Below are 12,627 nucleotides of genomic sequence, written 5' to 3'. Positions count from 1 at the left end.
AACAAAAGCCCATTTTTTAAATGATCTTCTTACCTTTGTTTTAGTGGTTCGTTCTGACAAGAATGTTTTTTTTTTTAACCAAATAGCTTCTAAATTTATAAATTGAAAATTAGATTGACAAACAAAATGTATCAGTATAGCTCATTCTGTTGATTAAGGACATATGTATATATTTTCTAGACCGACCTATTTTAAGAGGTAAACCATAAATCTATATTTATTTAACTAATTGAACTTTATTTAATGAAAATTATGGTTAGAGTTTGTATTGCCAAGCGCATAATTAAAATTATTTGCATGTTCATTTGATTCATTTTAATATTTAGCAGATTTATAGTCAGGTTCATCGCCGCCTCCAGATCCTCCTCCTCCTCCTCCGCCATCCTTGGGCAACTTACGCTTCTGTATGATAGTCTGTAAAATGAGGAATGATTGGAATTAGTATCAGCTTTAAAATTTGGTAGGTTTTGTGATATGTGAAAGTGCACCTGAATCTTTTGCCACTCTCGATCGAGTTCTGCTTTTTCATTCTTTTCGGTTTTGTTTTTGCGCGTCTTGCGGCCATCCTGCATTTTGACGCCGTACTGGAAGGCGGCTTTGGGCAGCGCCTCCTTGGTGCTCATGTAGTCGGAGTACTCCTCTTGTGTGTCAAAGTCCCAGCGACCAATGGGTCCCTTCTTATTGCCCAAATCCATTTTGGTATAGTCGACCTCGTCATCGGAATCATCAATGGCATCGTTCATCTCCTCCAGACCCGGATAGCACTCGGCATAGCCTTCGGGTTCATTGGCAAAACGGGAGGCCATTGCCTTGGATATCTTTGGTGGTGGCGGTATGCTGGTTATCACCGGCTCCGCAGCCTCTGGAGCAGCATCACCAAAGTACGATTGACTGGCGGGCTTGGACGGATGACGATCGCCGCGCGTGGCGCTCGGTTGATAGTCGCCAACGTCATCGTAGATGCTGTCACCCATGGCTTTGCTGGATTTATTGCCAGCAGCAGTAGTGTCAGCTCCACCTCCTCCTCCGCCTGCTGCTCCTCCTCCTCCGCCGCCTCCACTGCTGTTGTTATGCTGCTGACCACGGACATGCTCCACTTCCTTGTCGTAGAAAAGCGGCTTATCCTTGTCCCGCTTCTTGTTCTTCTTGTTGCGTCCACCGGCACGCAGGTAGCTGAGGATCTGTGATAGTTTATTGATGACAATATCATTGGTGGTCAAGGTGGCAATGTCTTCGCGTGCCACAGGCACCTCGAATTTGGAGCGCTTCAGTGTCGTCGGTATGTCCATGTCCATCTCATCCTCCATATCAATGACATAGGCCATGCGGCCGGGCGCAAAGAGTTCATTGCGAGCCACCTCCTTGGAGCGACGTGCCTGTATCAGATTGTAAATGTTGCGCGCCATTTGACCATTAATCGCATTTATGTCCTCCGCCTCGCGACGCTCCGCCTCCAGTTGCTCGGCGGCAGCAGCTGCTTCCGCCAGCTTCTCGCGCGCCAATGCAGCGGCAATTTCCTCCTCCTCCGCCTCCTTGGAGTGCAGCTCGGAGCGTACTTTCTGCAGCAGCGCATAATCGAGACCCTTGACCAAATGCGTATGCTTCATGTCACCACCCAAGAACTTGGATTCCTGTATAATACGACGCCTGCGTTCGGCGGCATCAATGCCAGATTTCATATCGGGCGCCACGGCACGATATGCATTCGTGCTGCTGCCATGACCAGGTGTGCTGCTGCTGGCATTCTGATAGTCGGGATTCGCATTATCGCGTCGTTCCCGGGCGCGATCTCTGTATTTCTCCGACAGCTCCTGCAGCTTGACATCTTCCTGCTTCTTCAGTGCCGCATAGAAGTTCTTCTTCTTGCGGCGCAAATCGGTGCGTTCACTGCTGCCTCCTTGGCTCTTCTTCTTCTCGCCGCTCGCTGCCGCAGGCGTCGCAAACTGCGCCGTGGCCAAGTAACCGCTGCCTCCGCCGCCGCCGCTGCTGGTCGAGGAGCCCGGAGGCGGGCCACGTGGTGTGGCGAGCAGCTTGCGGAAGTCATCGTTGGTTAGGCGCACCGACGCTGGCGCCTCCAAATGCGCCTCCGACATGGCAATTACAAATTAACTCAGCTGAAATTGTTAAAAACAAAGTTTTTTCTTTTCTCTACAGCCCGATAACAGTTGTTTACTAATCGATATTATCGATATAAACTATGTCGGTAACAGCAGTGTTGCCATTTTAGCAATTTTATTGCTAGATTAAGAACTTTTTCAATAGCAAAAGCTAGAAAAATTGTTGAATTGCTATTAGCAATAATCTAGCATTTTCCGAAAATTATTTAGCTACTACAATTTACAATTGAAAAAAATGTATAGTTCGAAATTACATGCAAATATATCAACATTTAAATGGAGGTTTGAAGTTAATCAACCCTTGGGTGACGTTAAAAATTTAATTCTAAAAAAATACCAAAAAACGGAAAGAAATTCTAACAAAACTTCTACAAAAATTTAAAAAATTCTAGCTGAAAATTTAAGAAATATTACAAAAAAGCTATTTTTTTCATGTTAATATTTTTGGCAAGAAACCTTTGGTGGCAGCCCTTCGATATAAGCTGTAAGCCTAACAGCTACGCAGCGCCATCTAGTGTCAGATTCGCGACCACTCTACTCACTATTAGCAATTTGCTCCTCACATAACATTATTATAATATGAACGGCGAACAATTTAAATATTGTTAGTTTTTAAGCAAAAATTTGGCAAAATTAAAAAAAAAAAAGATGTGCAACAATTTTCCCAATTCTAGCTTTACAATTATAAGAAGTTGTATATTTTCATACTTTTCAAGAATTGATCACAATATGAAAATGGAAAAGCCTGCCAGCCTGTTTTTTTGTTGTGACATGACTATTAAATCATGTTTGCAGCTCTATATTTATAAATCAGCTGTCTCGCCGAGATAGTCACAAATAATTTAAAACATAAATATTTTTACAAAATGATTAAGTTCTTGCGTGAATTACCTAAAGTTGAGCTGCATGCGCACTTGAATGGCAGCCTATGCATCGACAGCATAAGGGAACTGGCGGAGAATGTCTATGGAAAGCAGGCGGAGGAGTTTACAGCGATGTGTGAACGCTTTATAACATTTGAGAAGGGCGCCAAACTGAATGAATGTTTTGAAAAGTTTGGATTTGTCCACGAACTGACATCGACACGCAAAGGACTCCAGTATGCCACCGAATTGGCCGTACGCGATTTTGCCAAGGATAATGTCATGTATCTGGAACTGCGAACTACACCAAAGTCAAACGCCAATATGTCTCGACGGGATTATCTGGAAACAGTTGTGGAGTCTATAAAAAATGCTTGTAACCAGTATGCGATAACAGTAAAACTATTGCCCTCCATAAATCGCAGTGAGCCGGTGGAAGTTGCTGAAGAAACTGTCGCATTGTCGCTAGAGTTGTGCCAAAATGATCCCGATATTGTTGTTGGCATCGATTTTAGTGGCAATCCAAGTCAAGGCAAGTTTTCCGATTTCATGCCTGCACTGGAATTGGCACGAAAACATGGCCTAAAACTTGCCGTGCATTGTGCGGAAATTGATAATCCAACAGAAATTCGAGAGATGCTTAAATTTGGAATGTCACGCTGTGGTCATGGCACATTCCTCAGTAGCTCCGGCTTTGCCCATATGAAGGATCACAATATACCCATTGAATGTTGCCTCACGAGCAACGTAAAATCTGGCACTGTGTCCACTGTTAGTGCCCATCACCTAAAGGAGCTTATGGAGGCTGATGTTCCCAAAGTTCTTTGTACCGATGATTGTGGCGTTTTCGATACAACATTATCCGACGAATTTATATTGGCAAATGAAACTTTTGGGCTGACCAAGAGTCAATGCATTGGTCTGACCATGGAGGCGATTCAGCATTCATTTGCCACACCACAAGAGAAGCTAAAGATGAAAATGCAGCTTTATTCATACACCCGACGTCATGAGAATTAAATTAATTTTAACTAATTTTACCAGCTCTCAGCATTTAATTTGTTATAAATTAATTTATAAATAAAGTAGCCAAAACTTCCAATTTAAATAGAATAAATTAGCGGGCATCATTCTCTCTTGATATTTAACTGCTTGTTTAACAGCTGAAGAGCAAAGCTATTTCTCTTTGAATGTTGTTTCTCCAACATGTTAACTTAATGCCTGTTAAATTAACAGTTTGTTATTTTTTTAATATATATATTTTATTTAACTTGGATACCGATTATAAATTTATAGCATAATGTAAAGAGTATTTTCAAAATATACCTACACTTTTAACTTATTTTAAAACTATTTAAAAATTGTTTACTTAAATTGCTCGACTAACACAATTTTTAGTCCGAAATTAAATTAAATATGTACTTTTAAGTTTTTTTTATGGCTAAGCAATAATATACTAATTTATAGTTTTACAATTATTGTTTCAGCCACGTTCAAAAAAGGGTCCATCTCTAGTTGAAACTGCACTGTTAAATAAAAATCAGAACTATGTTAAATAACAGGCTCTGCCCCAAAGATGCATGCGTGATTTCATTCGTGTTGTGCACGAGAAATTACACAAAATTTCCAGCTGGATATTTGATCGTATTACCTCAATTATTAACTAAAAAACGGAATCTTACAAATTTCTAAACATTTCTGTGATACATTTCCTATTTTAATTACGTTGTTATACACATTATGAGTGTTATGATATTTGCGTACTATTTGTCGTGGTATTTTGGTACACGCTCTCATCTCTGTTATGTTAACAATGCGCTCTTATAAGAAAAGTTAACAGCGTTTCTGACCAGTACTATTTCTCTTGTCCGTGCGTGTGGACGCGTCGCTGTGTCGGTTTGTTTGCTGGTGTTTTGTTTCGTTGCCTGTGTGTTCGTAAATAATGGTAAAGTGTCAAACAATTTTAAAATCAGCAACAAAATTATAATGAGCCAAAGCAATTAAACGTCTTTCAAATATATATATGTATGTCGTTACATACTTATGAATATATATAGCGTTATATATATTTGTGTGGCGCTTTGATAGCAAATATTATTGCTTGTGTTTATTTGCGTGCTAAAGCAACGGTGCAATATCAACAACAACAACAACAACAAAAGCAACATCAACAACAAAGAAATCTAAATCGAAAAGTCGAAAAGCACAAAGTGCACACAAGTGCTTTATTACCGCTAGTGTAGGCGTGTGTGTATTAGTGTATGTGAATGTGTGTGTGCGTGCGAAAGAGCATGTGCTTGTGATTTCATGTTATTGTTACTTCCCTCCCATTCCACAACAAATATAAATAATTTAATATTTCAACATAAACAAATGAAATTACGCTAAAGTACAGAATCATAATAATAAAAAAAGTCGCCACCATTTACAGATAAAAGGTGAGTAATGCAAGAAAATGTTGAGAAATCACAAAATGATAAAAGTACCGTTTCATGCGTGTGTGACTGAGACTGTGTGATTGTGTAAATGTGTGTGGGTGTAAGAGAGCGCGCGCATTTGAGTTTGTTTTTGTTTTTTGTTATTGTTTTGCTTTTACTTTTGCTAAATAACTCGAATTGCGGTCGTCAGAAGCAGAAAAAATCATTCAAATATTTGCGCTAATGGGTAAAAATACGTTGATGTTGCTGCTGCCGCCGCTTGTTGAATGCAACACAACTCGCATCACATTGCATCGAGTGTCGTTGGTGCCGACGGCGACGACAATTTAGCTCCCGTTTTCATTTCATTTTCGTCGCCAGTTTTGCTTGAACCTGTCAGCGTGCACATTTTCTGTTGCTTTTGCGTTTTTGTGTGTCTTCTCATTGTTGCATTTTTTTGGTTGGTTTGCCCCCTTTGCTGTTGTTATTCTTGTTGTTGTTGCTTTTGCATGCGCCAACGCGACGTCGACGTCAGCGTCGTTTTATTATGCCGTGCTGCATCATTTTCTTATACGCACACATACAAGTAAACATATGATGGTGTATGCATGCTTGGGTATTTGGTTGTCTTCTTTGCTTTTCTTTGTTTGTTTGTGATACCGGTTTTGCTCTCTCTCCTCCTTCTCTTCTTCCTGCTCTCAGCTGAAACACGCGCTCTTCTCTCTCTCTAGATATTGTTGTTGTTTTTGTTTTTGTTGCTGTACAGGTAGTTGGTGCTCATAGTTTACTTTTAGATTTCTTTTCTGTGCTTCTGTGCGTATTCACCGCTCATGTTGTTGTTGCTCTTGCTGTTACTTTGATTTTGTTGGTTTTTCTCCTCTGCATTGTCTTAATTATGTTTTATTTGCTCTCAGCAATTATTAATCTGATTTCTGATTTCTGCGTTCGCCTTGGCTTTTGCCCGCCTATTAAAAGTTCATTTTCATTTCTTGTTCGGGCACTTCATTCTTCTGGTATTTTTTCTTATACATATTTATTTGTTTCACATTTTGTATATTTTAAAATACGTATTTTATTGTTGTTGCCAAGGCTGTTAAACTTTGTTAATGAATTTTTTAAAGCTTTCAGAAGATTTGTTCCCATTTGTTGTTGAAATCGTTTGCCAATTTTAACAATTTTATAAAGATTTTGCTTTTGTTCTGAATTTTTTTTGTTTCTTTTTGTTCTGGAATCCCTTAAACGATTTGAGAAAATCAAGCAGATGAAAATTTTTTCCATTGTTTTTCTTTTGTATAAACATTGTCGTTTTCCTCTGGACGAAACTCTGATAAAATGCTAAAAAAGGCAAAATTCATAAAATATTTTTGACCTGTTTGTATGTAAAAAATATGATGTATTTATATATGAATAATAATGTCTACTTATCATCCAGGAATTGCCGCAATACTATTTTTTATTATAAGTATAAATAAAAATATACTGTAAGAGCGATAAAATTTGCAATATTTATATTCTGATAATAGAAAATGCAAATCAAGACTTTCATAAATCTTTGCTTTATAATTCTATAGAATTTCCATGGGGTTCATTCGATTTAATGAATATAATCAAGAAATTCCATTATAAGCAAAGGTAAACGTTGAATAAGACTTAATATTCTGAGAATTAAATGACATTAGACAACAATAATAATGAACGTGACTTGTAAGCATTAAGTATAAACATATACTTCAGTAACCCGACAATATTGTGTAAATAATTGAGAGCTTATACTCTGCTTACAGAATGTGTGCAATAAACGAAAACATAACAAAAGAATTATTTATTTTTTAGCATTGAGTAATTTGACGTGAAGCCGCAGCATTTAGACTCTCGAGACTTCCATCGAGCTGGAATACATAGACACATAAATCATGTCCAATTATAAGTATATTAAACATATTGTGTGTCTCGATGAGAAGCAGAAATTGTTCACAAACAGCAAAAATAGACATTAAAATGTGCGAAAAAAAGTAAAAGTAAAAGAGAACTGTTCTATTAATAGTTTCTCGTTTTTCTAATACTTGACTTGAGTATAAACAACTGAAATTTATTGCCAATCAATTTGGAGGAATTGATGCCCATAATTTAGGTTGTTTTTGATATAAAAATCCTTAAAGATCTCAATGAAAAAAATAGAAGTAATAATATTTAATACATGGAAGTAACGAGCTAATTCTGAAACATTCTAATCCCATATATGGGAATCTTTTGAAAAAAGATACACTTTTAGCTAAAGAAAAGCTCTATATAAATTTGTTATTGTCAACAATAAGTGATGAGAACCCATGAAAAAAACGAGCTAATTGAAAAAGTAAATTTAGATATGTATTTATATTTATGTACTTACACATTTGCTAAATACAGTACAACAATACATATATAAATTTAGTTTAACCTAACTTAAAGAAACATTTTATATATAAGTAAATATTCAATTTTAAATGTGTAATTAGAAAATAGAAACCAAGCCAATAAAAATTTCACACGCCTCCACAAAAATCAAAAGAAGGCGTCAATGATTTTTCTTGCAGTGTTTTTAACATGCTGGAAATTTGCTAAAGAATATATGTTTATTTGAATTTTTGTATAAACTTTTGTTTAGTTTTGGCCATCACACAAATTTCCTGCTTAAACAAGCTTATACCGCGAGTGCTTGGCTTGTAGATACCCTGTAAGCAGTTGTAAAATTAACGCAATTATGGCAATCCGGGATATCTGATGATTATATAGTTTGAACTTTCTTCATACCTTAGCCATTTTACGAGTACAGGCAATAGGGAAATTCGCAAATCTCCTGCTGTGCACCTGTCTGATTTAAAATTGTACTGTTTATTTTGTATGCACATGCTCTTCAATTTTTCAAATAAATTATTATGTATGTGCTATTGCTGACCAAGAAAAGCGTATATAATACTATATTTTATTGACCAGCTGCGTTTTTTCAGCGCACTTGAGGTTGAGGCATCGTTGCCAAGTGGGAAAAAACAAACATTTCTTGGAATTAAATCATTATGAAATGAAGTTAAGGCCGTCAATTAATTGATTAAATTTATGCACATGTGTGATAAAAGGTTAAGTGCAGTATATAAAAGTTTAATGGTTAACTCTTGGTCTTTAGAAGATATTTTACTTAGGAAATTAGGTAACCTTAAATATTGGACAATCCATTTAGATCTTGTAGTACAATATGATGGAAACTAATAAAACTTTTTTTCTCTTCCTCTCTATTGTGAGTGGAATTTTGTCAATACTTTTTTGTGTTTTATTCGTAAACATTTCGCTTTTTGTTCCAGTAAAAATTAATAGATTCTGTTGCCACTTCAGCAGGCAACATCTTTGTTCGTTTTGTTACTTTTTTCCTCTTGCATTTGTCTGTTGACTTGACCAACAAAAATGTGAACCGACGGGATGTGGAAGACATTTGTGTGCTGTTTGCTTTTAGCTGAAAGACTGAAAGAGGCCTCTGGCCGGGATTGGGGCGTGACTGTAGACGTTTCCCTGCCTTCGCCCTCATCGGCCTAAAGGGGCGCGCTTAGTTTTGGCACGTGGCCAACTAAATGGCAAAAAGCAGGCGCTGGCAGAGCAAATAAGTAAATGTAAATAAGCAATTGTTACATGTACATGAAATGCTTGTATCTATACGTATGAGATAGATTAGATATATTTTAGTCATTTAGATAGCTTTTTATATCCTTGCATCCTGATAATATTTTCTAAACATCTAACTACTAGCTGCCATAGGAACGATCATTAGGAGATTAAAGAAAAGAATATAAAATCTTCAGCGTGGCGAACATTCGTTCGATCTCGTTTTCTTATTTAATTTTAACTATGGCTTATTCATTTGGACAACTTTGTGGCCTCTTTCTGCCTCTCTCTTTTTTCTCGGCATGGAATGCGTCACGCACGCGACATTGACAAACAAACTGAGCCAACGTCTCGACGTCTTTTCACGTTCACTTCTCAGTCAGACGGCAAATTACAAAAATGTTTTCAATCTTTCATTCAAACAATCGCCCTGCCTTTTTAAACTCACCTTCTTAGCATCTCCTACTATTTGTTTTTTGTTTTATTTATTTATTTTTTTTTTTTCGTTTTTGCCAACGTTTGGCGGCTTTTCTTTGAGCTGTCCTCGACGTGCGGTGCATAGCAAAGCAATGGAAAAGCCGGAAAACTGTCTGACATCGCCATTGTTTGCCTTTGGCAGTTCCCAAAAACGGAACTCAACTATGTACATATTGTACGTACATACATACATGCATACATATTTAGTTAGTTAGTCTAGTTTCAAGTCTCTTTTGAGGATGAGAAAGCGAAAAGACGCGATGACGCAGCAATTTCTTTTGTTGAGCAACTGGAAAAAAAGCTAATGAAACAAAATTAGAAACTGTTCATCTAAATTACCGGATATTGCAAATTTTGCTCTTTAGCAATTTTCTTGAAATTTCCTTTGAAGTTCTTCACACTTTGCAACGATGTGAAGACCATGTCAAAGGGATAACAAGAGAAATAGCTTAGGAATTGTTTCAAAGGAGTAACATTTGATAATCATTCATGCAAATGAAATGCTTTTAAGTAACGTGTAGTGGAAATATTCGTTTTCACTTTGGCAATAATACAAAATGTACTTAAAAATGTTGTAGTCATTCTTAAATGTACTTATGCATGTCCATTAATTTAATGCAGTTTTTTTAACTTTGAACACAGACTTAAAGTAAAAGTTATGCCACAATTTTTTGTTATCTTTCGTCACTTTTCAAAATTTTTGTTGTGTTTTCCTCTCTTGACTTTTAGCATATCGACAATCAGTTTTGACAATCTGTGGCACAAGAGGAACTTTAAAAGTGCCTTATTCACATCATGGAAACATCTTCAATTGAGTTGCCAAACACAAAAGTTAACCGGCAAGCAACTGAGTCGAAAAAATAATATGAAGCACAAATAAGAATGTTTAAATCGACTTTGAGATTCCCTGTACACAGAAAAATTACATAAATACTTAATAATTAACTTTGGAAACGAAATGAAGCAAAATCCTGATATTTCAAAAATATAATTGTTCGAATATATTTTCGGAGTCAAATAAATGGCTATCATAAATATTTTGCAAATTTCAATAAATTTTTTAGTTGTTATTAAATTGATATACAATGTTGTCAAATCTTTCTATAAATAAAATATATATATAATATATAAAATAAAATATTTGGAAGCTACCAAAGTTGAGTTATTTTTGACATTTGGATTTAATCTCTCCAATTCTTTAATATTAATGGCTTATTGGCTATTTAAATATGCCTTATTTATATAGAGTATAGGAAATAAAAAAGAACAAGCAACAAGATGTAAAAATCAATCGATGCATGTTCACATTTGCTACTAAATATACTCACACATTCACGTTAATATAGGGTTGTAACATTTTGTTTATTTACACAAACTCCACAAACAGTCGACACCCCTTTCCTTCCCTTTCATTCCCTTCGCATCAACTTTTCTTTCACTCGATACCTTTTCAAAGAAACGTTGCACAAAATGTGAAATACGAAAGCTTCTGCATTATAACACTTGATTTGATATGCAAATATGAACAATGCAAACTTCGGATGAAGGGTTAAGGGGGGAAAGTGTGAAAATTTATGTGAAATCACAAAATTTATGGCATTTTCAGTGACGTCTTTTGCCTCCTTTCTTACATGTATTTTCCCTGTCTTCTCCTTTCATTTTTATTTTGGATGAACAACTTTTGTGAGCAATGCCAAAAAGTTTCATATTTGTATATAAGATAATATATAAATGCTCTTTCTATATATATTATATTTATATTTTTTAAGCTTGGATAATTGAAATGGTCAACTGTCGATACGAATATAATTATAAAAATGGTAAAAATCCTTAAGCAGGATAAATTAAAAATATCGATCAAATGCCCTATGAATTTAGACAAATATATTTTTTTAAATTATCAGTATATTGTTTGACATTATTATTGTAGTCTCCTGCTTAAAAGTTAGTTTATAAAAATATTATTAATATTATTTTAATAAATAATTAGGTGTATTAAAAATTGTGTCTTTTACATTTTTAATAGAGTATTTATAATTCAGCATTGAGAATAAAAGAAGCTGTTCTCGGCTTTCTCGCTTTGCACTTACTTTGCTTGTTTGGCAAAGTTATACACTGTGTTTTATATGCTGTGTGTACTTTTTGGCACGTGACAATAAATTGTTGTTGCTTGCACTGCTGTTGATTTGTTGTTGTTGTTGCTGTTGTTATTTCAACTTCTTTTGCTTAAACTTACTTGCAAGTTCTATGTAATTTTGCAGCCAAGTTGAAAGAAAAGTGTGTCATAAATGTCATAGTTAATATTTGCTGTTCAGTACATTTTGGCAACTGGCTTAAAATGTCAAGAAAGTGCAATATGAGGAAAAATGATTTTTCCTACCGTGGTATTACTGTACTGTATATATGTATGTACTATATGTGTGCGTTCATGTATGGTTTTATAAATAAAAGCATTGCGCGTTCTGTCAACCTTGACCCGTTAGTCAATTTCAGTTGCTCAACAAAAGAAATCCAACCAAAAAATATTGTTGTTGAAAAAAAATTGCATGGCACCGCTTTTATGGGTTGTCTGTATGTGTATCTGTGTTCAATCCATAACCAATAAACCACAAAAGCTGCACACATCTGAGTACACATACATACCTTAAATTAGATGAATTCTCAGACAAAGCTATAAAAGCGATAAAATAGAAAAACAAAAAAATCTGTGCTAGATGCAAAACTCGATTGACAACAGCAGAGAAAGTGAAAATTGGGCATGGAAAAAAGGCAAAGTGACGCGAAATGCAAAACATTGGAATTGTATCTAGCACATATAAAGTATCTTTTCATATGTATACGCACAGACATGCCACACAAACACAGATACATGTAATTAATTAGAGTGTAGCCTACTGGCATGGAAAATGTAATCGAATTACTTTTGCGAAAAGTTGAGAACATTTTATGCGCTGTTTGATTGAGTTTCTACTTATATGCTCTATAAAAATTAAACGGAATATCTTATTTATCAATATTCTGTGACTGATAATGATAAATTTAAATGTGACACACTAATGAATTTTATCGATAGTGTTACTAATAAAAAAAATAATGTCATCTTTAGTATTAATAAAAAGAATA

The 12,627-nt window shown here is 35.6% G+C and overlaps 3 protein-coding genes across 5 annotated transcripts in view; 2 read left to right on the top strand and 1 right to left on the bottom strand.

The window, feature by feature from the left end:
* Window positions 1–215: 215 nt before the first annotated feature.
* On the bottom strand, window positions 216–2,158 carry LOC117791995 (protein Red). The gene is made up of 2 exons (XM_034631943.1): window positions 489–2,158; window positions 216–414 (listed from the first exon to the last, which is right to left on the bottom strand). Exons 1-2 carry the CDS (start codon window positions 2,091–2,093, stop codon window positions 316–318), a joined length of 1,704 nt encoding a protein of 567 aa, XP_034487834.1. The 5' UTR covers window positions 2,094–2,158; the 3' UTR covers window positions 216–315.
* A 779-nt stretch (window positions 2,159–2,937) lies between these two features.
* LOC117790515 (adenosine deaminase-like protein) lies at window positions 2,938–4,242 on the top strand. Its single transcript, XM_034629980.1, has one exon. The coding sequence runs from the start codon at window positions 2,984–2,986 to the stop codon at window positions 3,998–4,000; it is 1,017 nt and encodes a 338-aa protein (XP_034485871.1). The 5' UTR covers window positions 2,938–2,983; the 3' UTR covers window positions 4,001–4,242.
* Window positions 4,243–4,833: 591 nt separating this feature from the next.
* Window positions 4,834–12,627, top strand: part of LOC117789427 (furin-like protease 1) — a 161,138-nt gene continuing 153,344 nt past the window's right edge. For all 3 annotated transcript variants that reach the window (XM_034628453.1, XM_034628451.1, XM_034628455.1), the window contains exon 1: window positions 4,834–5,418. The gene's annotated coding sequence lies outside the window, so the exon portion shown is untranslated. The remainder of the gene's footprint in view (window positions 5,419–12,627) is intronic.

Source organism: Drosophila innubila (assembly GCF_004354385.1).
Source record: "Drosophila innubila isolate TH190305 chromosome 3R unlocalized genomic scaffold, UK_Dinn_1.0 2_E_3R, whole genome shotgun sequence".
Taxonomy (NCBI): domain Eukaryota; kingdom Metazoa; phylum Arthropoda; class Insecta; order Diptera; family Drosophilidae; genus Drosophila; species Drosophila innubila.
Note: the sequence above shows the minus strand (reverse complement) of the source record. Positions and strands in the feature narration are given on the sequence as shown.